Here is a 25493-nt window from a genome sequence, read left to right on the forward strand (position 1 = left end):
ACTTTAATGAGTTACTTGTTGTCACTGGCTGACTGAAAACAGAACAGGGCAAAACTTTGCTGTCTCCATCTTAAGTGCATAGGAGCTCCTCTGTGTGGAGCCTTCCCAGCTCTGCAGCTCAGAAGCTTCAAGAAGATCCACTCTGCACAGGTCTGTGAGGTTGGAGCCCCAGCCTTGTCCCAGGCACATGTGTGTATATTTGTCTCCGTAATGTTTCAGCCTTTCTAGCTCAAATAGCCACTGACCCCTTTGGCTGTCTGCTCCCTTTGGTTATCAGTACCTCAGTGGATTTCCAAAGTCCAGTAAGCTCAATTCCATACTGAGACTATTTGGGGCAATTTATTATTTTACATTTCTGGGACTTGGTAAATTAGGTTCTCTGATTAAAGCTGCAGAGGCATAGCTGTCAGCATCTTGAAATAGGCACCTTTGAAAGCAGCGGTTGTGAGTAGGAAATCCAGCACGGATGAGCTTGCTGGGCTGTCAGTTCTTCTGGTGCTTTTCCTTTTGTACCTGTGTAGGCTCAGCTCTTTGGAGTTATTTGAACATACTCACAGCAATCTCTGTGTACATAAACTAATACATGGAAAGCCTTTTTCACAACCCACGCCTGAGATTGCAAACTTTCCGGCAGTGTCTCGTCCCTACTTGTTTATATTTAACAGGCCAGTCTCACAGGGAGTTTCCAGACAGTACAGTGTGGAAGCCATAAGATACAGTAGTTCAGATTTAAGAAAGGCTAGGAGGCTGTTGGTTCAGAGTTCCTGGAAAGCCTGGGATGGTGTACAAATGAAGTAATATCTAAAACATCTTCAAATATGTTTCTAAAGCAAATGTTGCACAATTAAATTAAGGCTTCAGAGGAATAAGAAGTAGAGGCAGAATTGTTTTTTCTGTTGAACAGGACAAGTGTGTCGTATTTAATGATTCCCATAGAAAAGCCACAGCTGTGTTGTCAGTCTGACAACGTATATCGGATTGGTATGTACAGAGCTGTAGACCATTTCATAAAACCTGAGGAGTTCTCACCATCTCTTTCTAGTAGAGTTTTGTCTTTTCCTAGGCTTTCTCTTTTGGTCCATTATGTGCATTCATGCAGTAATGATATTTTTTCTCAGGGTCAGAGACCAGTGAGCACCAGAACTGTGCTACAGATTGCTTCAGCTGCCTCCTGCTGTCCCCGCATGTAGCTCTGATCTTAGTTGATAGATATTCTCAAGCTGTGTTTCTTAATGAAACTGTCTTTAAAATAGCAATCCGTGGGTTTACAGAGCTACAAATTTTTTACAGTTGTATATCTAAGACAATTTTATACGTTGCTTGAAATTACTTCATTAAGCTTGTGTTCAGCTGTTCCAAACATACTTCCGTTCCCTGTAAAAGTTGTGCTCCTACCGCACTTACAGACACAGGAGTCTTTGGTTGACCGAGTTTCTCTACTTGCATGTGGAAATAACTGCCTGACACAAAGAACAGTATTAAAAATTGCTTCTGCTTTCCTTGCTTGGTTTACAGAAGGGGTCTGTTGAGTCTCCTTGTCGAATGCTCTGGACCTGGGTTGTTTAAAAACTACTAGTGGCTTCTTGTTCCGAGCCTCACAATCTGCCTGCACAGAGCTTCCTGAAAACATTGAGGGTCTTTACAGTTTTCAGCTTGACTGTCTCCATTCACTTGGCAATTTTGGATGTGAAAACCTTTGTAAATCTTTAAATGCCATTATGCCTCAGGCAAGGAGTTTTCATGGGATGCCTAGAGTTCTCAAACAATTCAAATGCAGTATTAATATCAGTAAGTAATATCTAGTAAATAATGCATCTTGAAAAGTCTGAGTTGTCAACCTCTTTGAGCAGACAGTAAACCCTCGTTTTCAATCTACAAAACCGAATAATGATACTTAAATAGACCAGTCTTGTGGCTTTAGGAAGCAACTCCTGTACTGCATAACAGACTTAGATAGCTGGAGTCTCCCAAAATGAGGGAAAACCAAAGCACTGAAGCTAGATTTTCATTTGTCTTTTGCACTTGAACTTGTAAACTTTCACATGAGCTCTCTGTGCCTGTTGTTAGCATATTTACGCACACTAAAGCGCAAGTGGAAGGTCAGATTAGGTAGCTGGGCACTGTTTGTGTGGTTTGCACATAGCAAAGTTGGGTTTGCATATGCTGATGTGGTATGGCACATTGCTGCTGATGGAAATTTGAGGCCACTTTGGCAGAATGTGTTAACCTCACATCACCAGATCATTTGGCTCTTCTCTGATGAGCGCATACACAAAATTAGGTACCACATTGACTGTGAAGCTCAAAATACTTAGTCCTGTCTACCACCGAAGTCAGTTAAAACATTCATTGCAGGGTGTGTTTGATCCCTTTATTAAATTCAACCAACGCATAACAGTTATAGCTGAAGATGGAGAGAAAGATACTGATGTTTACAGTTCTGGCACTAAAATTTTCAGCATTATAAAAAAAAACCCTGATCTTTTTGTTTCTGAGTTTGTACAACTAAAAAGATGTTTGCTTAAGGGAAAAAAAATACTGCTTTGTAAGATTGCTTTTCCATTGTTACCTGTAGGAGGTAGCTGGGATGTCAGGAACAATTGTCAAGGAAATAAGAGCCCTTCTCTCTTGTTCAGAGCGGGATTTCAGATTTTGGCTCCCCCAGGGACACAAGCATCATTTCTATTTCTGCATCTCTGGGACAGAACAGATTTGTTCAGTTTTTTGTTTTGCCTTTTGGTTTTGTTTCAGTCTTGCTTTGGTTAGGCATGGCTGTATAAAAATCCCAAACCAAGTAAAACAAATCTGTTATGGTCTGTCTGATCTTCCAGCCTTTTCATTTCTGATGTTAAAACATTTGTATTTCTGATTTGCTATATACAAATGCCAGTATGACTGAAATTTCAATTCTGGACCAAAATCTGGCAGCTATTAGACTACAAAACTATGAGGGAAAACATTGTTCTTTATGCGTGAGACATGAAAATTAATTGTTTAAGCAAAAGATTTTTTCAGATATTTAGGTTTTGTGTTTTGATTGTCCCACTAATGCTAGCATAAATCTTCTACAAATACCGTAAGTAATACAAATGTTTGCTAATAGCTTGTTTGATTTTGATCTGGCTTCAGTCGCTTTGGCAAAATTCTACTCCTGAGTGAGTAAAAGAGTGATTGGGTCCGCAGCTGTGAGTCACCTCATTACTTTCAGTGCTGCCTTGGGATCTGTTATGACTGCAGCTGGTCAGCATGCCGTGTCACCCGGTACGAGCCGTGTCACAGGGCAGCCACGAGCCACGCCAGTGAGCACATCACACGGGATGTTAGGTCAGTGCTGACTCAGAGGGGAAAGGACTACTCATCAAACCCACGGTAGTGTAAAACGCTCTGTGAATTATGACCTGTTTAAGAAATTACTTCACCTATGTTCCCATTTTCATCTTTCTTCTCACAGGGTGATGTGACATTTCCTTAACCTGAATTTGTAGGGATGAACTCAAGAAGGGGATGAATTTGCCTTGCAGATATCTAAGGCTTTTTTTTTTTTTTTTAGCTAAGATTTTGGAAATGTATGTGTGTATATATATATGTATACACACACAAATATAATTTCACATTTGTTTTACAAATGTGAGATTTTAAAATCCTGTGACTGTGACCTTCTAAAATGACTTCCCTTTTGGTCAGCTAAAATTGCTTTTGGACTGATCCATCAAACCATCCATGAGATTCCAGATGACTTGGCACTTGATAGGGCTGGTTGTGATGCTAAGCCTCCCACTAGTGTGGAAATGGAGAGAAGCAGATGATGACACCTGAAGCTCTCCTTCCTGACACCTATGGAAAGCGCTGCCTTTTGACTCAGGCTGATGAATCCCACTTGGCAAGCCAGGCGTAGCGACTGACTGTAGCTGAGCTGTGTATTTCAGCACCAGTACCTGGTTTTCCCTGTGGATTTTCAAGTGTCAGAAAGTCTTCTAAAGTTCGTAAGCCTTTGAGGCACTGACACAAGAAAAAGAGGGGAAAAAGAAGCCAGGAGGGATCTAAGTCCATGTTGCTTATGGCATCTTGTGAAGGCTGTTACACCTGTGCAAAATGTCTGTAAAGAGACACTCAACTAACCCACTGCATTTTATTTACTCGCTTTGCATGGGTGTAAATGATTAAATAAAATGCCAAGCAGTGTAGGATTCAGCATAATGATAGTACTGTTTTAGCTTGCTCTGCATGGCTTGTTCTATTAATATGTTTGTGGTCAGGAAGGAACGCAGTCTCACTTTGCTAAAATCTGAAGCTCGGTAAAGCATAATATGTGCAGTATTAATTTTGGTTTGACACCTGCCAGGCAAAGATCCTTACAGGCATTCTTCTCAACCGAGCTCCATCTGTTGCACAGATCTTCGGTTCTGATATTTCTAACTACTCGAGCCAAAGAAAAAAGAAGAGCCAACTTAAAGAAAAAAAAGTATCTGGGAGGAATGAACAGTTTTATCAAGGCTAAATATAATGCCTTGTTGTCATACTTGGTTTAAGTTCTGTAAGGGAAACGTGCAATTAGTTGTCTTACAGGAAAAAAGAATCCTTCAGACTGGCAGTATGATTTTTGTTGTTGGGTGAAAGGAACATCGATAGCTGAAGTCCAAGCACATGATTTTATTGTTGAATTGCTGCTGCCTTTAGACAGATTTCTGGGTAGGAAAGTTGCTAGTAAAAAATTGACTCACTTGTTGTACTAGGCAGATAAAAAGCGCAAGGACTCTGCTGTGATTGTTGCATGCAAAGGCGGAGCAGGATTAGCACTTGCCTCAGGTCTTTGAAAGACAGCTCAGGCTATTTGAAATAATCACTCAAGTAGGGTCTGTCAAAGAAGTTAACTTCCAATCCCCTGACAGAAGTTGCCTGATGAGTTTGTCATCTAGCTGACAAAACAATCATTAATTGCTCCAGTCGTCTTTGTTTTGCACTTAGAGTGGGTGAATTATTCTGTCAGAGCTGCCCAGCCCACATGAGTAAACATTTGCCTCCTGTGAAACCATGAGAAGCCTACTGCAAATTTGAATGTAGTTTATGATCGTTGTGACTTCATACACCCATCCTCTGTTAATTATTATTTGTGATAGCATGGAGGAGAAACCTGACTGAGGGAATTGATGGCTCTGTGTGCTTCAGACCAACAATTAATAGTTGAAAGTGCTGTATTATCAAACTCCATTGAATTCGCTAAGAACCTGCAGAGCATTCAAAGGTATGCAGAAATCCCCTGGCATACTTCAGAATATGATTTTTTTGGCATTATTTCTAGAGTTGGCTCTTGGTGTGACTGCCAGCATATAAACCAGAGGCTCTCATCTCTGCTCTCTCCGGCTGTCAGGTAGCTTTGTGCTGTCTCACAATTAGCTGCTCTGGCTTCCAAAAAATAGTCATACATCTTCTTTCCATCTGACTTTTCAAATCACATTTGTTCATTTGGGAAAAAATCTTTGGCCAGGGTCTGAATGCTCGGTATCTGTATTCAAGCAGTTCTTCCAGATAATTCCTAGCAGCTCAGGTGTTCCTCAGAACCTCCCAGCTGAGTAGGTATTTCTTTCTTCCTTAGTGTAATGCTGTATGCTGAGCCTGTTCATGCACTTATATGAAACATATTAATTTGATGATGCCACTGTTAGCTGTGTATAGGTTATTTATGTATAACAATATAGAAATCAATAGGAAATATCCAGCAAATTTTACTTCCACTTCAGTGCTACAGCAGCATCAAATGCTGCTCGAAATAAGAAAGTCTAAAAACACGGTACAGTTAAGTGCATTCCTGTCTGCAATGCAGGGTAATCCTGCTTTCAAAGAGAGCAGATATTCTGGTATGTTGTGTTTGTGTTTTCTCTGCAGAGATATTCTTTTCCTTGCATGCATCCATAGTCACCATTTTATTTAAGAAATTAACTATTTGATTTCATGGTATGTAACAGCAGAGAAATACTAGAGAAGCAGAGTAACATCCACACTATTAACTGCTGAAACTTCCTCCCTGTTCTTCCCAAATAACAAGCAAATGAAAAAGTGAAACCCCAATCTCTTTCAACTCCCTAAACCCAGGGATTGCTCCCTATGGCTTGAAAAGGGTGAAAATTTATGATAGCATGAATTTATTTAGCGACTTCTCTGTCAATCTGTTTAATATAGAGTAATATTGAAGGCCATCAGTATAGCAGAGATCTGTAGAGGTACAAAACCTGTAAGACAGAGTAAGAGAAAGTTCAGGAAAACTGAGTAGCTGCTGGAACTGTGTAGTGGGAATACAGTTGAAAACGTTTGTCATCAAATCCGAATGTTTTGTTTCAGGTTTAGCAGTCTGCTGCCACATCTGCAGCTACTAGGCAGTCATTGGCAAGTGATAAAGAATATACAAATTAGCTGCTGGTATTGAGCCAAAACAGAAGCATCTGCATTTTTAAATTGCCTGTAGGTTTACAAAATCTTATATGTTGTCTTTTTTTCCTACCATAATACCAAAAATGTATTTAATGTCACAAAGCATGGTGCTTGAGAGCTCACACAGGAGACAAGATTGTCAACAAATGAAGATATATGTACTTTTTAATAACACCAGTAATTCAGACACCCAGCAAGCTTTTGTCAGGAAGGAGCTGAATATTGTACCATGGGTGGATTCTGCTTCACCTGAGCAAGACCGTTCAAAGTTGCCATAGATTTGATTATCATGGATCATGGCCACAATTTATTCTGCACATTGTCTGTCATAGTATTAGATTCCAAATTATTTAAAATAAGGCCGAGAACTTCCTATCTTTTAATACAAGTCATAAAAACCAGCATGTTGTGGAAGAATGCAGCCAATCTTAAAAATTCATTTCCTATTTGGTTTTATTTTGATTAGTGCCTTTCATAATTAAATTACGAGACATGGAAATGGAAGTTACCATGACAGAAATACACTTATGAGTAAGTATGTTATGATCAGGAATTGACAGAGGTTGATACTATTCTGGATATTAATGGCTTTGTATTCGTCAGATCAGAAGTTAACAACCTACAGAAACTTTACAATCCTGCAGTCGTGAAGCAGAAGTGCAGCATATACTCAACTCAGATAAACATAAAATTCTCTGTCAAATTTGTTTTACTGTACTGTGGTAAGTAGAAAAAAAGTGCCACTTTCTAAACCTTTAGTTTAGGTGTTTTTCTTTTAATGAACTTACAGTACAGATTCCATGCTGTAGTTTAGTCTGGATATTTAACTGACCAAGATTTGATTTTGAGTGCATTAGAGAAGATATTCTTGGGAAGGTAACTGGGCCTGTTGTTCCTACAAAGGTGCAGGTTTTCCATCACCAGGATTTCCCTGTGCTGAGTCAGGTTCGTGGGAGGAAGAAGTGGGAGTCCCAAGCAGAGAACAATGCCTGCTTGGCAGTCATCATTAAGTGGTGTTCTCTGATAGCCCCAAATGGGATGAAGGAGGTGGGCATCTCTTTGGTTATGAGCAGAAGTCTACAGAGTAGGCAGTCTGAAGATAAGTGGAAGAGCTTCTACAGTCTTCCATCTCACAGCGATTTATGTGACTCATGAGAGAGAGACAGAAAGAAAGAAACAGAGGATTAACATGCACATACTAAAAGCCACAGAAGGCTTCTCCAAGTTATTTTAACATCTTCTTCGAGTTATTTATCTTTTAGGTTATTTAATCTGAGTGTATTAACTTCATATAGGGGAATATATCTATAATGGCGTCAGTTATCTGTCTTCAAATGGTACAGGATTTACAGTTCAATTCTTACCGCTCCTTGGCCAAACACTTTTTGAAACCCATTAAGACCAGGTGAAACCCACTGAGACCAGACCACTAGGACCTGGTTATTTTGAATAGACTTTGCATGAGCTGTGAGATCCATGCTGTTTGCAGGTATATAGAAAAGATACATATATGGTGATACATAGAAGAGAAATATTCTTCCATGTTCTGTGGAGCACGATTATTTGGAGCCGTTGCAAAATGCTAATGTTCCCTTCACAGCCTTTGAATCTGTCTTATGTTTAATTAGCAGCAACAACAACAAGAAAAAACCCAACACCCAGGTTACATAGTAGGGGTTAGTTTCTGGATAGTCTGTTCTGCTGTTTTCACTGATCAGGCATTTGAGCTTGATTCTTGTGTTTAAACAGGTCCTGAATCAGACCGTTGTAAAGTTCACAGCAACGAAATAAACTTCATGATCATTTTTAACTTGCACAGGAGGGAGTAAGTGCTTCATTCTCCATGCAGGCCTGCCAAATGCCATATATCCGGCATGATACTTTCCCATCTGGCACACTAGTCCTTCATTGCTGCAGGTTGGCTTAGAGCTCATGAATTTGGATGTGCTGTAGGAGGAAGGCAGGCCTTTGCCTGCAGTTCCGCCTGTTAGGACTGGGTTGGGAGAGAACAGCTGAACAAGAAGGCAGAAGATCAGCTGTACAAATGGAGGTCCACTGTCACCTCCCACCCCCTTTCCTAACAAATCAAGCCAAGCCATCCTCTGCAGTTACCCAGCACCCCTATTGCACTCTTCTCTCAAGAACATCCATCGTGATCTTGTCTTTGACTTGAGTGATCTACGGCACCCACTGGGATACCTCAAAATCCTTACTCTCTGCTTTCCCTTTCATCCAGCATCTCTGGCAGCTCAAGGGAGGCTGCAGCTCTCAAAGTCTCTGATCTCTCCATTAGTGGGAGCGTTACACACCTTCCAGTTCGGATCCTGCAACCCCACCACACAGCTCTTGAAAGCCTGTCCCAACCTGATCCACCAAGTGTTGTTCTGCTTCATGACCCACCTTTACTGTTGTGTTCAGGCCAAGGGGATTTCACTTTAAAGTAAATATACCTGGCTATGTGCAAGTTATTTCCTATTGTGACATTCAGTCATTAAATACTTTACTGAGTGTAAGACAGCTGCCAAAACACACAGCTCACAGCCTTGGCAACCATGACCATGCCTTTTCAGTGCCCACTGCTGGGTCTGTGGCTCAGACTAGTTGAAGTCAAGTGCACTACACTCCAAGGGGACTGGAGTGAAGCAGAGCCTGGAACTAGGTTCTTTGTCATATATATGTTTTCCTTTAGCTGAAGTGCCCCAAATGTTACTGGCTGCTGGCACGTTAGCCACAATGGCTCTGCAGAGCTTCAAAGTCCCTTTTAGCATAATTTCTTACAGTAACCAAGTCTGTGTGCTCCTCTGCTGTGGGCCATTGTGTGTATGCATGTACACCTAGTAGCTCCAGAACCTGTTGGCCAGCCTCAAGAACTCTGCTTTCTTGCTGTTGTGGAGAGGAGCAATTTCGTGACTGTCCTGAGTATCAATAAGCAGCTGGAGGAGAGAAGTCCTGAAGCATGTCGACTGTAGGACTCACACCCAGGGGAAACAAGGCTGCTTTGGTTTGCTGCTTCTGGAAGTGCTTGATCTAACTTTAGCACTTCTCAGGGAAGAACTGTACTCCAGATGCCAGGAAAGGCAATTAAAGAGGACTCTGAAATAATTGCTTTGAACTCTTCAGAAATTACGAGCAGCATCTTATAAGAAGGTCAAGTGAGCAATAGTGACTTCAGCCCAGATCACTGAAGGATCACTCTTTACACCTACTAGTAGGAGATGCTGAGGCCACATGTATGCCTAAGCAGTTACTCCTTTTTGCAGTCCAGTTCCAGTTATGCGGGGTCTGAAGCCCAGAATCACCTACCTGTTTCTGATGTGATTATATAAAAATTGAACATTTGCCTAGCACTGTTTCTGCCAAGGGTTCTTGCATGCAATTTTGCTCTGTTTCAGCATATCCCTTGATTCCCAGGAGAGTTTTCTTGCCACCAGGCCCCATTCTAGAGGCTGGGAAGCATTCTTGACCCTTCCCAGTTGCTTTTGTGTTGCACTGTGTAAAAGTGTACTGATAAGGCTCCCTGACCTCCAAGAGATGCTTTTGGTCGTGCACAGAGAAGTCATATTTACATGGAGAGGGGTCCTTTAGACAAAACCATAAGGCACTTGGGGTTGCCAGCAGTTCTGAGGAATCAGCTGGGTATTTTACAGATCACCCAAAAATGCCTCAGCACTTTTTGCCCCTGTGTCCTGTGTTGGAGCCAAGCTTGCTTGCTCCCCACTGTGTTCCAGCAGCACAGAGTGGGAGGTCAGTGCCTTGATGCTGATAAAGATTTTCCCATGGTGCAAGTCAGCCTAAGAGATGGTCTCTGCTTTTTTTCATCACCTAGAGGTGGTAATGAGAAAGCAAAAGCAGAAAGAAGTCTTTAAGTGATTCAAAGTCCGTTTTCATTGGATTTTATCTTGCATCCTCCCACTTGTGCCAAGCGGGACAGAGCTAGGGTGGGTTTATTTTCCATCCCCCTCATTGTTGCAATATCTTCTTGGAGTCTCCTACTTAAAGCTGGAGAGGTCCTAGAGAAAAAGAAATTCTAAAGTGGTGACCAGCTGCCTTTGCCCCATATATAGCTTTGGTATCCGAGTTACTCTGTTTTGTCTGTGGTACTGTCTATTTATATCTAGTTCTGTTTCCTGTCCACACTCACCAGCACCACCGTATCTCCCAGTCTGTGCGGCAATCTGGAAGCACAGATGTACACACAAGCCAGGAGTTGTCAACATCTCCTGTTTTTCAACTGGGACAGCTAGGATAAAGGCTTAGGGTGGATGAGCTTCCTTGACCAGCGAGAACAGGAGATGGGGAGAAGAACGTTTCCTCGTGCTGCAGCTTTGAATAGAAGGAGCTGAGCGTCTTCTCTGGATCGGTTTCAGCTCCAAAGCCAGGGTGGAGAGTGTCCTACCTCTCTCCAGCCAGGAGGAAGGGGATTTTAAGGGTTGTAAGCGCCATGTCAGCGATCTGGCTAGCAGACCCAGAAGAGCAGCTCTGCACCAGGCTGGCTCGCTCTCCAGCACAAAGTGGTTGGTTCCCCATTCCTCAGGGACTTAGTGGCTTCAGTGCGATCAGTGAGGCTTCAGCCTCTCTGTCTCTGCAGTATGCAGCCCTGGCACTTTGTGGCATCGACCATGGCCACAGCTGTCCATGGTGGTTCACTTGGTGTGCTCACTGGAGGTGAAGGCACTGAAATTGCCATCTCCTGGGAAGGCCACAACACCCTCCAGTGGTGCCCCAAGCCCCGCTTCTTCCTGTTTCTAACAATGCAGTCCTTGTTTTGCTAATCTGAAGCATATACCTAACGTAACCATGTACACCTCCACATCAGATCCACCTCAAGCTAAAAGAGCTTCACATTTCTTTTGCAAAACCTGAGGTCTCAGTATCCTAAACTTACCTTTCAAATACAACTGCAGGATCTGCATAATTGAAACTTTTGCTCTAATCTCATTACCTCCCTCAGGCAGTTCCTGACAAATGGAGATTATAAGAGAAGGTCTGTAGTAAACATAACTAAAAAGGCATCTTTAATGTTTTTGCAATGTGTTCAAAGCGGCTTGGGTGCTGAGCACAGAAAACTCATTTCCCTTTTACCTGAAATGCCATTATGTTTATTAAATTAAGAGTGGCATTGATCCAAGAGCATATCCAAATTTTTTTTGATTTTGCATTTGTCATAACTGAAATTTCTTGCTAAATATTTCTCTATACCTGTGAATAATATTTTCCATCATATAATACTTGTCTGAGATTTTCCTCAGTGACTTTGTATCAGATCTGAAAAAGAGCTATCACAGAAAATAAAATGGGACTAAAATAACAGTCCTTTGTATTAAATTTAACATTTGGCTTCTGTCCCAGAATTTTCCATGTCCATATTAGAATCAGATGGTAGCATAAGATGAAAAGATTTCCTGGATGGGTTTTATTCTTATTAAAGGGCTGATAACAGGCTGAAGGCAAGATACTTGTTGCAGCAAAAAACTGCCTAATATCAAAGGCTCGATGGACAAGCTGACATGTATTATAGTTAGGCCTCCCTGCTTGATCATATTTCAGTATCATAAAATCATTCTGCTAGTGAACATGAAGTATAAAAATTCTAGTGTGAGAGTAAAATGCCTGGGCTGGCAGGTAGCGCTCCATTGTGCACACTGCCTTATGGTTAGTAGCTGACCATAAGCCAAGTCAATGGTTTAATATCAAAAACCAGTGCTGGCGACAGCACAGTGTAGCTATATTTAAAATTTTAGTTATTCTCAAATATTTGCATTCATGAAAAGCAGTCCCTTGTCCTGACTTACCTGTGGAGCTGGTAACACGTGTGATGTGACAGCACAGGGCTGCCCCACCGGTACTGCTCAGCCTCCTTCAGGAGCATCCTCTGCTCTGTCCTGCAACCAGCCACTTGCCCCAGGTTTCTTTGGCAATCTGGAGACAGAAAGATCAAAGGGACCTAAATACTCTTCAGAAAGCAATTTTCCCTTTACTCAAAGCAGCTTTGTCTAGTACTTGTGTATGATTGGGCTTAAATCGTACAAACATTTGCAGGCTGTGGATATTCTATGCAAAACCAGTTACTTTCGATAAAATGAAGGAGTGGTGCTTTCTAGTGTTGCTGTTCTGCTGTAGTGGAGGCTGAGAGTATGATATTGGAGCTATAAATTAGATTTTGCAAAGCGGCTCTTCTGTAGGGTGTCTGCTGCTTCAGATTGACAGGCTATAATCAGCTTTTTCTTGGGGATATTTTTGATGTTTTGATGCAGTATCTTCAGCAACAAAAGTAGAGCAGCAATTGCAGGCTGCGCTGACCCTTCATTTCAGCTTGTAATTGCAAAGGGTATTGAAGAGCAAATGTACTTTATAGATATCTTATGCTGCTTTTCTAAAGACACCTTTTTAAAGCAACTGGTATGTGGTTTGCATTTACAGGCAGCAAGAGAATTGTTTCACCATCACTGAGTGTTTACAGCATCAACTTCAACAGCCGAGCTTATACCTAGTGCTCCTTTTATAGTCAATTGAGGGAAATGTGCATGTTTAGAGGAGTAATTAATATGCTTATTTTAGACATCTTTCTGGTGAGATGGATTGTGTTCTAGAAGTGCCTATTTCTCTCCTTGGTGATAATTAATCCTAGTGTAATTAGACTACCTGTAGTTAGGTGAGATGGATCCCATACAGCATGTTTCTGGATAGTACTGTGTTCTCACTCTGCTATTAATGCTGTTTGTATTAATGCTTTTTTTTAAATATAATGATCAGATTGCCACAGGGAATACACAAAGATATCACTTGTGTTTGTAAGAAATACTTGGTGCAGTCCCCAGGAGGTTTTTGTCACTGTTAATTACAGCTACCTTAATGCTTCCTGTGAAAGCTGTTTTGGTAGTTGTATTGATCCTGTCCTCCATGACTCAGGTACTAGCTTGATGCTGAACATCTTCTCAGATAAACTGCTGGGGGCATGTTGGGTGCTCGGGTGATACTAAGGGACATAGGGCTGAAATCTCTGAGGGAACATAGGACTGTCCTGAAAACAGCCTCAAGGAGGCCAGATGAATGGAGCTGTAGCACAAAAATGCCTGTTTTCAGGAATGTTGCTATAAATGGAATGAAGCATAATTGGTACTGGGAACAACGTTGATGCCCTGTTCATTTGGGTTCACCTGGATCATGCTTATGGGTTCATTCAGGTATAAGAAAAGACCTGAAGCTGGTCTCCTGAAGGTGAGTTTCCTGTCGCAAAGGGCAAGTAGCATCTTAGGAGACTGAAGAATTTCCTGGGAGCAACCCTCAGCAAAACAAAACAGAAAAAATAAATAGGATAATACCTAGTAACTAAGGCATCAAAAGTTATTTTCAAAGTGTATAAACAGAGACCCAGAATAGAAGTAATATGGTATTACTGGTCCCACATTCGTCATTCGCCGCTATATCATATTGGTGCAAGCAGATTAATTTTCAGATGGCGATGGCTGCTGGAGACGTGTTCCTTGAAAATCTTTCGTGTTCACTACCCTGAAATCTGTAATTACTTTTGGAAGTCTTGGCTTTGGAGTAGAATTCTGATATTTGAATGTCAGGATAGGCTCCCTAGTATGGGCCACTGAGCATTAGCTTTCCTCTAATTAATCTTCTAGTTGAGTATGTCATTAATTTTTCTAGGTGAGTATATAAGCCGTTTCTTTAATTAATCCTTTCACCTCAGCTTTGCTTATGCCCTCCTTTTTCAAGGCCTTACATTAATATTTGCAGCATCACCTACTGACATGTGTATGCATTTTCTTTTCTTTACAGATATCACTGAAATTGCACCATTTATTTTGAAGACTTCACCGACAGATCAGCAGCTGAACAAGCTTGCGAGGAGACTGGGGCCCGAATGGGAGCATATAGTTCTGTGTTTGGGTTTGTCGCATACTGACATCTATCGATGTAAAGTCAATCACCCCCACAACCTGCAGTCACAGATTGTAGCTGCATTTGTCCTGTGGAGACAGCGCTTGGGGAAAAAAGCAACAATCCAAAGTCTGCAAGCCAGTCTGATGGCAGAAGAGGTGGATCCTTCTGTGATACAGTATATGCTTGAGTGAAACCTTGCTATTGATCGGGAGCTTTCAAGTACTTCGTTAAATTAGATAAAGAGAGTTCATGGAAATGCATGTTGAAGATCTGATGCCTTAAACTGGAAGAAAATGGGTTGGGAACTAAGGTTTTATTAAGCTTAAACATTCCAGTTTCCTGTGGCATCTTGTGGCTTGTAATTCTTTTCATGCCAGATTAATTTTTAGCAAGCATTAAAAAATTGATCACTCTTTCCTGTTCACTTTTATACTTTTCCAGTGGGGATATAGGGTGACACTTAAACTGCTTGTAAGCAGGCGCCCCTGCAGTGAGCTCAGCAAGGTTTCTGGTTTCATTGAAGGGGCAACACTTGGTTTAACTTATTTGCTGGAGGAGTCCTTTTTGCTGCTATTCTGTGCTGGTTTCCTGATACCCCAGCAAGAAATGAGAATGATCACTGTTACTAATTTAACAATTTTACAACAGTTATTGCAAGAGGCTAATTTCACATTTATAAAAGCTTTAGCACATGGAGTTTCTTTCTAGGGTAAATGGCTGCCACCTTAGTCTGCCTTTGAAACTGGTGTGCCAAGAGGGTTTCTCCTGTTATTATTTAATGGGTGTATCTGCAAGGAGGTTGGCACTGTTCATTTATGCCATCTCTTGGCATAGACAGCTGGGGAGTTCTCAGGGAAGACACACAGTAGAAAAGTGACCAGAAGATCAGCAGAAACAGGCAAACAGAGTGAAAAGAGGCCTGAAAAATGAGACAACCTTTCAGTTGTCCATGTTTGTCTCCACTAATAACCTGGGAGACAGCCTGGGGCCTGCTGAGTCTTGCACTATGCTCTGGATCCGGGCAGTCTTGTTTCACAAAAGTTTTAGGTCAAGTATTGAGAGTCATCTTCCTCTGGCCACCACATGCCCAACAGGGCAGGGAAGCTTGCAGGTCCTTTCTGGTCAAGATGAGCTCCCCACTGCTCTCCCTTCAGCTTAGGCTCAGTTGAGTTCTACGAGGTTTTCTGAATCTAGTAGGAGACATAACTGTGTCTCCTGTCCCCAGTTCTTTGCCAGATGTAATTGTACCACCTGTGAGAATTAGATTTTATCCAGAGGAACAGTAAAGCCTTGGCTTTTCTCTTCCTCTTCTGTCTGAAAGATTTTCTTCCTACTGGAAGACACCACTGAGGTTTTGCTGACCAGGTAAAGGGGGATAAGGCCACAGGGTATGTATCTGAAGGCGATGAGAGTGACCAGCTACTCTCTGAGGCCTGATGATAACAGGCAGAATATGTTTTAACTCCCTGAGCAGTTTGCTGCACGGTAAATGAGGAACAAAGTTTGGATACAGGGTTTCCAGTTGTATTTATGAGCAAGTTACAGTAGACTACGGAGTCATTGCCAAGTAACATCTTGTAGGATGTTCCAAGATCTGCCTCATATGATTGAAGAGCTGCCTCATCAAAAGTCTTAATTGGGGTAAGAATTATTGCTGCTTTTTTTTTTCTTCTTCTTTTTTTCTTTTTTTTTTTTTAATTATTCTTATATGCAGATTTTGGAGGACATCTGGGCAATTAGGAAAGACAAAGAGGTTTTAAGGAAATCCTGTCTGCCTTGTTTTTTTTCAGGAGCATAGAAATAGAAAACATCCTAGCAAGGTCAGCACCTGCAGGTCCTGAAGCAGTCTAGTGGTATTTTGGTTTGAATCGTCTGTATATAGTTATGGCCTTCAGTAAATCATGATCCTGTTATACCTTACTCAGATCTTAACTAATCATATCCTATTATGGCTCCTTACAGAGTTTAAGTCTATCAACAGATGCCAAGTAAACAATGCAAATCACTTTAGGCCTTGGAATATATTTAATTTTCTGTTTCTTGATGCTTTGATGCCATCATTAAACATGTTTTGCGTTTTAGGGAACTGGTGCAAAGCAGTGTCCCTGGCAGCAGTTTGGAGGAGCAAAAGCTGGAGATGGGGAACAGGAGAAGCTACTGAAAACATGATTTAGAGGAGGAAGCAGGCTCCCAGTGACATAAATGCAAATATCTTATCTTGTTCTGAGCCAGCATGAACCAAGTCCAAAGACAGACTGGTCTCCAAGGGAGTCATCCCCATTCAACCCAGCATGAGCACAGAGCTCCAGGAAGGCAACCAGTCTGGGTGGTAAAACAGTATGATGGGCACACTCATGGGGCCCTGGTACCTTCTTCTTTGGGTAAACATTGCATTTCATGTTCTTCATCAATGCCATCTTAATAGATTTAGAGTCTTTTTTAATGGTTAAGAAAACAGCCTGCCGTAGGTATGAAGTGTCATGTCAAAGAAGACTTCCCTACAGGTCAGGTATCCTTCTGTGTATCTCCTATGGGCCACTGGAAACCTGGTGGGTGAGCGTCATATCACGTAATTTCTCCACTGAAATTTGTCTTCCAGTGGGCTAAATTCTGCCTCCCAGCAGTGGTACTGAAATTATAGGAGCTGCGACTCGACAAGGAATTTAAAACCTGGGCCTCTCGTATTGTAGAACAAAGCACTTAATTCATAATTTATGGTTACTTTCACATTCCCAGGCCCAAAATTAATGTTGTAATACTTGAGTTGCAAATATTGAAGGGAGAGGTTTACTTATTTTATGAGATTGTTTCCATTGCTGTTATTTTTAAATTCATAGAAATGTTCCTATTAGACTCTTCAGTTTTATTAAAGCTTGTTTTTTGCACCACACAAATGCAGGCACACATTTAACTTGACAGTAGTATTCCTTTAACCCAGTGGATTTTTCCATCCACTTAGAAATATTTTTCTTCTGTATGTAATGCTTTATTTTGCACAAGGATGTAATTAAGACAATTTAATTCTTCAGATGTATAGCAAGGCCTCTTATTCTCTCTTAGGACAGCCAAAAGGTCTTAAAATGTTTATTCTTCTCTGGCTAATTTGGGAGCAAATGTTATTTATTTAAATCTCACTCACAGACAAGCCTGCAACTTGAGTATTGTTCAGGAGTGAGGCAACTCAGTGAACGAGTTTCCCCATCTCTGCCTTGGCCTCAACTCCCTTGCGCCACTGGGTTTGGGTGATGACAGGGGGCTTGCACAGGGGCTCCTGTCCTCCCTGCCCACCATGCCCCCAGGACTGGTGCACAGGGCAAGCTGACAGCCAGGAGCAGCCCCCAGCAAGGACTCATCCCTCTCCCACTGCTCATCACTTGCAGTGGGGCGTGTGGCCACTCTAGGCTTCAGGCTAGCGTGTGGTCTCAGGGGCAAAGGTTAGCCAGCAACAACTGCTCTCTGATGTGTTTAGGTTTCTTAACTGATGTTGAAAATGCCTTTCTAGTGAAAATGGTATAATTGCCATCTACTTAGTTGTGACAGTGTTTAGGAGCCCCTAGAGAAGAAAGCTTAAAGGTGGCCCCTGCTGGACCTTCCACGAAATGGATGGCTTAACTTCTAGTCTTTGGAAAAAGTAGCCACTGATTTTTCTTCCTTGGTCTGTAAAGGGGACTTGGAGATCCCATTAACTCTCCTAAGTGGTAAGTATGCTTTACAAAAGCTCTGTTGAACTCTGCAAGTAGAGGTGGACTCTTAGCATAGCAACAGGCAAGGCCTAAGAGCACTCTTTCTCCCCACCTATATAAAGTGGCATGGATGTTCACAAAGGAGGGATCTCCTCAAGGCACAATCAGGTCAAGGAGGCTTTACAGGGCACTGAAGAGTGGCTGGAGTGTACAGTAAAACGAAAATGCAGTCATCTTTGAGCTGCTTCACCCAGATGATGCGGGGGAAATTTCCATCTTGAGTCATCTATTATGACAGTTGTTGATCTATGGAATAAAACATTCTGCAAAAGGCTGGGAAAATAAACAAAGTTGTATTATATTCGAAGAACATCAAAGGCACACTCATCTGATGCTAATGTGGTATGCTGCCAGTTTTGTTTCTTACTGGAAATAAAAACAGTCTCTGAGAAGTAATCTCTTTCTAAGCTTCCATATTCATAGCTACAGACTAATGTCAAGGCGTAGTAGTAGAGCTGAAACCGCAGTTCCAGAAAGCTTTGTGTACTTGCAACGAATGTTCAAAAGCTTTGTCCAGATTTCACTAAGTGAAAAGAATTTTGACTTTTAAGGTGTCTTTCTGTCACCTGATAAATAGACCTAAAAATAAGTCCAGTGATTTGGCTTTTTTTTTGGCCTGAATACACTGTCTTTTTTAACGGATTTCCTGAGAAAAAGGAACATTCACTGGAAATGGAAATAATCTTTCAAAATATCTTTCCAGATTAAAAAAAAGAAGTATGTGCTTTAGCAGAATTCACTTCTGAACCTGGCATTTTGGTTGTGGAAAAAGACAAATTGCAATTTCCCTTTGAAGCTGTTGGGGAGAGCTGGATGATCAGAAGAGCTGATAATGGCTCAGGAAGACTCCCAGCACTCCTGCAGCAGGGACTGCTTTAAAATGCCTGCACATGTTGCAGATACCATTTCTGACACTGATGTCTGGTCCAAGCCCCAACAGCAAAGAGACAAAAAGTCTCTTGTTAACTTCAATGCGCTTTGGATTAGGCCTTCTTTAATTGGAACCTGCTGAAGTGTGGTACTTTTACTACCTCCCTTTGAAAAGCAGGCTTTATGGATTTGGGACAATAAAAAGGGAAGGGTTTTTTGTGGGTGTAGTAAGCATTCTAGGTTATGGGGTCCTCTTTTCACTGCCTCAAGTGCTACTTTGCACTATTCGCTTCAAAGTAAGCATAATGAGAAAGGGAAAAAAAGAGGAGTGGAGCCATTCAACAAAAGATATCGGTAGGTCTCCAAAACCAAGATCATTTTGAGTTCTGGAATGTGAACAGTCCCATTAAGAGGTGGGATTTGATGGCTCAGGAGATTGCTTATACATTCATAGTGTTTTCCACCTCAAGATCAAGGATCCAAAGCCACTATTGATCCAAAAGCAAAGCAACCTAATGGCAGCCTGTGCATTTTCTTTACTCTGTCTTCACAATTTTCACATCTGATCTACACAGCACCAGCCCTTGCTATCAGTCTTAGAAAAGGGCAGAGGGGATTGAATGAACTAAGTAGTTGAACTGCTCTCTGCCCAGGGAGGGTAAAGTGGATAATATGCTTGGCCAGAGCTGACATTAATGTTCACATGGCATGTGCAGAGAAGCCACCAGCTTCCTGGGTTGTGACCCAGACCTCTCCCCACCAGCAGCAAGCTCATTCACACACAGGGGACGCACAGAGACGTCCTTAACAGCACACACTCAGAGGCTGTTTTCACTGGCTGGCTAGTTGTTACTCTTTTTGTGAGTGCTATCATAGCCCTTCCTGAGGAATGTGTGTCCAGGCATAATATTTAACTGCCCGAAGTCCTGTTTCTGCATGACAGAGTCCCCTCCATGACCAGGCTTAAGGCAGGGCAGGGCAGGACAGCAGCTTAGCTTGGAGCACTGCTCCCATCTATGTGTAGTTGAAAATGTATTACCAGAGTTATTTTCTGGTTAAGAATACCTGTTTTTTCTTAAATTCAGAGCTGGTCCTGGTTTGATTTCAGTGCTGATAGAGTGAATTTTGACCTGTGATTGGTATGCTTGCACTTGGGCATTCAGTAGCTGTAACATGAGTTTGCCCCGTGGCATGCAGCTCAGGCATGGGGCTCAGTATTAGCCCTTCTGAATTCTGAAATTCTTAAATTCTCCTAGCACCTGGGACACCTGCATGTTCACTGTGGTTTCAATTGTTAGCTGTTTTATTGGTATTGAGTCTAATCTTGCATCTTTGCACCATTAAGCTTGGATTATCCTGAAGGATTACCCTCGCAAACTAGGATGGGGTGGAGTTTTTTGCATGCACGCTGAACACCATTCCCTAGGAAGCAGATGTGGGCACTCCTCTGGTGTTCCTTTTGACTTTTTCAGTGATACTTTCTCTGCCAGGAGGGTGATACTTCCCAGCTTCACCATGTGAAATCAAGGAAGGGTCAGGGAGTGTTCACACTTGGCTGAGGCCAATTGGGATGAACTAACAACCGTATTTGCCTTCATGGCACCTTAACGGGGATGGCGCTGGGGATGCATGGCACAGCCATTGCCCTTGAAACCTACTGGTCACCCAACAGCCCTGTAAAGAAAGTATATAAAGACATACTAACAGGAAAATATAATTTTCAACTATCTAAGCAGGCTCACCTCAGAGATGCTGCCTTTTATTGGGTGATTTTATAGGCACATTTGCTAGGCTTATTTAAATAAGCAATTGAGTAACCAGAGCATGTGGAGACTCTGGATAAGGATCTGTCTTTCAGGTTATTAAGCAAACTGCATAGCAAGTGCTCAATTACTCTTCAAAATGCTTAAGCAACACCTTTTGTTCAGATTCCCATCTAGAGCTACCTCCCGGTAAGTTGCCTCCCAGTAATTTCCAAGAAGCAGTGTGCAAACAGCACACACCCCTGTTCTGGATAAAAGAGACTTCTGAGAAAAATCTCAGGATTAACAAATAAGCCACGCAGGGACCTGGGAATTCAAGCCTTCCGAAGGCATTCCGCTTGCCTCGCACTGGGTTCGCTCTGCCGTTGCGTCTGATGTCTTAATGTGAAACGAGCCTCAATAATTACATATTCTTCCTCTCCATTGCTGGTCCTGACTTTGCCATGTTTGAGAAACCACTTCAGGCTGCAACTTGCAGAGTGATGCAGATTTCTGATGAACAGAGTGCGATGAAGGTGCAGTGAGCCTGAGATTATTCATTTAATGCACACTTGAGGTTTGCTGCATGAGCAAGCGGCCATTGCATGGCGAGCAGGGTGCAGCACTGAAACCTTTGCGCAGCAGAGAAGACCTCTGAGGAGCTGTGCTGCAAAGCGTGTCAACACAGGCCTCGGGGAAGCATCCACAGGGTTTCCTCCTTGTGATACACACAGGTTTTCTCACCCAGCAGCTCTCAGAAACAAAAAAACAAAACAGCAAAACAAAACCCCTCCTGAAACTGGCTCCCTAAAGCAAGAGCCACATCACAGAAGCTGGCAAGAGTAATAGCAAAGATGGGAAGAAAACCTGGGACTGGAAACAAAGCCCTGAGTCTGGCTGACCGGTTTGTTGTGAATTTGAGGACTGTGATTTTTCTGTTCCAGCTGCAGACTGAGCTCCATCTCAGGGGTTGTCGGTTTCTCCGCTTCCATGTCAGCTTGGGGTTCTGGTGAGTCAGCCTTCAGGGAACCTGGCGCAGACAGGGGTATAGCAGACAGGGAACAGCAGACAGGTCAGAGGGGGGCACGTGTGCATGAGGGCAAGAGTAAAGAGGTTGGGAAAGGAAGGAATGAGCTCTGGAGCTCCTGAAGGGCTCGCTCCCACCATTGCCCATCCTTGGCAGTGACCCAGGTCCCTGCCTGCTGGCTTCCCATCCCTGCCATGAGGCCGCACGTGGCAGGAGACGTGTCTTCTGACGCCAGCAGATGCCACAGCAGGTAGGGTTTTCCTTTCTCTCTTTTTTTCCTTTTCGCAGGCAGACCCAAGTGGCACATCAGATTTCACCCTGAAACCCAGCTGACGGGCTGGCTCCAGCGTTCATGTTCTTTCCTAGAAGGGACATTGCTCACAGGGCACGCAGCTGCGATTTCCAAAAGCTAATCCCATGAGGTGTGCATCCTGGCATCGTAACAGGCCATGCGACTGAAGCTAAGTTGCCATCGAGAACAAGCACCAGCAGGCGCCTGGCTAGCCATGGCTGACAGTAACCACTTCTGGCCACAGCTGCCACTCACCCAGCGGTGCCCAAGGGGTGCACGGCCACCACCACATCCCTGCAGTGAGCCAGGGACATGAGCTCTGGGTCAGTGCTGGGACATGGAGCATGCTTGACTGGAGGATGAGGCTTGGCCGCTCCATCCAAAGTCTTCTGTTGGTTTTTGGGCCTCAGTTTGGGGACATGTTTAACTGCCCAAGCTGTTTGGTCCCATTTTGGTGGAGCTGGAGGGTGTCACGGGAAGGTCAGGCTCCATCAGCTGGAGAAACCTGCCTGCTGCTCTGAGCTGCAAGGGGCTCTGGTCCAGGACTGTGAGTCAATACACAGCCTTGCTTCAAGAAACTGGCAACTTTAATAACTGGTTCCCTGGGAACCAAAATAAGTCAACAGAAGCATCGGCTGCTTCAAAACCTCTCTCAAGTGTCTCAGAAATGCAGGTTGTTCTCTGAAGTGTTATAAAAAAAGCATCTTGAGCATGGAATCATAGAATCATGGAATCACAGAATCAGAATAGTTTGGATAGAAGAGGCCCTTAAAAGCCATCCAGTGCAACGAGCAGGGACGTCTTCAACTAGATCAGGTTGCTCAGAGCCCCATCCAGCCTGACTTGAATGTTTCTAGGGATGGGGCACCTGCCATCTCTCTGGCCAGCCTGTTCCTCTTCCAAGAAGAGGAATGAGTGAGTGCTAAGCTCAAAACTGAGGTCCATGTTCCTGTTTGCCCCCTCACCACATGTCCAAGGTGAGCTCGACCCATGCTCACAGGCAGTCCCGTGCTGCATCCCCCACCATGGACATCCTCAGCGTGGGCTTCCATGGGCCCTCAGGATGGACCACGGTGGCTCACACTCCTGATGAGCCCAGCAGAAATCCAGCAATGATGAGTGTGGCCTGCTGTGTCTGAGCTAGCAATGCAGTGGTGGATGCCACTTCCCCTGGCAAACAGCAGTGTTTGTCATTAAAAAGCCACCATTTCTCAAATACTGCCATAGTGTTCTCCTGTACTTGAGCATGTTGTCAAACATGTTTCCTAAGGGCCATTACAGCAACAAAATAGGAGTGCTGCGTAAAAGTAAGCCAGAAGTGCAGCTGATCAGAAGCAGCAACACAGATTTGCCATGTTCGCTGCTGTGAACTCTCCTGGGGACATAAGCTTGGTAAGAAAAAGAGGGAAAGATGAATGGCACCATTTGACAGTGGTTATAACTAACATGGCAGGAAAAATCCAGACCTCGTGTGCAAGAGATGATCATATGGCATAACAGAATTGCTCATCTGTTAAGCATTACTAGATGCTTAGTATAGTAAGCATTGCCGATCTCCAGGAAATGTACCTAGGTGAAGCTGAAGATTTTTAAATCTAAAACTGATGGCATAAATCAAACCCTTCTTAGGCTCCTGCAATAAGAGGAGGAAAGGAAATTGCTTTTCAGCTCAGAAAGCATGCTTCTGGTAGCTGATAAACTGGCTGTGACTCCCCACAGAAGGTACGATGAATAGCAAAAGAACAAATATCAGAACTATAACAAGCCTCCAAAGGGATACAGGGGGTGACAGCAGCTGCTGCTGGAGGAATATGGGGCCTGAAGGAGATCCCCATGCATGGGGGGGAGGGCAATGGGTGGAAGGGGTACTGCACCCAACGGCTGGGTAAGGGCCTGTAGGGTGCCCGGGTGGAGGTGCTTAGCATCCAGAGGCTTTCTTGTTTCACTTTAACTGCTTAACCCTCTGCTTAACCCTGGAGCCAGAAAAGGTACCAGAGGAAACACGAAAGCACTGACGTGTTTGCACCATGCCAGCCAAAAGATGAGCCGAATCCTTACTGAGGTTGTGGATGAGGGTGTGATCCTTAAGCAAAATAACCCTATGAGACGGAGACCTGACTTCGTCCCTTCTAGCTTTCACCAGGTAAAGATTAGGCACGTATCCTATGCTTCTCCCATGAACAGCAGAATGAAGGTGGGCACCACTGGCAGGCAGCTCGGGCCACCTGTCAGGCCGGTGTGGAGGACATCTTCTAGAGGGATCTCTTCTCCACTGGCTGTCAAGGGAATGTGGGCGACTTGCTTTGGCCAACCATTTAGCATTTAAAGCCAGAGAAGGATCCATCCAACTTTACTGTAGAGACACCTACATCAGAAGTGATCCCTGTCACATCCTTTTATAGTGCAGGGAGAGAAGCAGGCATCTTTTGGGTACATTTCATCTACCTTTCCTCGTGGTTTTGCTAGGATGAGATGAATTCACATCCCAGTGGCTAAAATTGATGCCTAGCTCAGCTGTTCATTCCTTGAGATGAAAACCTTCCCTTGTGTCAGATGAAATCAATCCCACCCCAGAGTCCTGATTTTTGAGACAAGGTGTTTTCAGCTCCTGATGGTTCTGGCTGCCAATGCTGATGGTCCCTGAGGTAATGCTGCCACATCACCAGCCATGGAGGTCCTGACAACGTGAGTTTCAGGGGGGCCATTCAGGGGGTAATAAACGGCTCAGGTATCCAATGAAAGGAAATTGAAACTTGGTAGAAAAGCTTCCCTGGAAAAAGACCTACTCAGTTTGTATGAACAGTTCACACACAGCAAGAGGGATTCTGGAACAAAATGCAGCCTTGTAATCCAATTCTAGTCTTAGCTGTGTATAAACGCAGAGTGGGTCTCTGCTACAAAACCAGGCACATCAGAGGAAGCCTGTAAAGAGGAGGGTGCCTACTAAAGGTGATAAACTACCAATCAGGAGATAGCTATGTTGCCTTGACTGAGATACTTGACTGCTTTGTGAAGCACCCGAGCGAAACCGTTCCATTTCACGCTTTGTGAGAGGTTTGGTGGTTTTGCTTTCTTCCCCACCCTGCTCTTTGTTGCTAGAATTTTAAAAGCTTGAGTTTGGAACAGTCTTGCATTTCCTCGTGTCTGTGCGCCTCACCTCGGTGCCATTAAAAGTCATGACACGTAATAGAGAAACAGCTGTGCAGGAAACGTCAGGCATCTGTTTAATATTAATTGCATGTATTCCTAAAAAGTCATAGCATGGTTTTAAAATTTCCCTGCACATCTGGTGCGTCACTGCTTAGGGGTTCTTTTTAATAGGCTTTATCGGTGAGTCACTGAGAATTATCAGCCACAAGCTGGCCAGACCAAGGGGAGATACACAGGCAAGGAAAGGGGAAGAGATGTTTCTAAATAGCTGCTAAAACCCCATCACTCTGAACAGAAAATGACAATGCCACACTGACTGTTAGCTGCCTGTTAGCAACAGCAAGCTGTAG

The 25493-nt window shown here is 43.2% G+C and overlaps 1 protein-coding gene across 2 annotated transcripts in view; it reads left to right on the forward strand.

Annotated features, from left to right (window-relative positions):
• CRADD (CASP2 and RIPK1 domain containing adaptor with death domain) overlaps window positions 1–14732 on the forward strand; it is an 84086-nt gene extending 69354 nt beyond the window's left edge. For both annotated transcript variants that reach the window (XM_065670338.1, XM_065670343.1), the window contains exon 3: window positions 14215–14732. In XM_065670338.1, the coding sequence (XP_065526410.1) occupies window positions 14215–14510 (296 nt within the window). In that variant the 3' untranslated portion in view covers window positions 14511–14732. The remainder of the gene's footprint in view (window positions 1–14214) is intronic.
• The last annotated feature ends 10761 nt before the right edge of the window (window positions 14733–25493 follow it).

Source organism: Lathamus discolor, chromosome 1 (assembly GCF_037157495.1).
Source record: "Lathamus discolor isolate bLatDis1 chromosome 1, bLatDis1.hap1, whole genome shotgun sequence".
NCBI classification, from domain to species: Eukaryota; Metazoa; Chordata; class Aves; order Psittaciformes; family Psittacidae; genus Lathamus; species Lathamus discolor.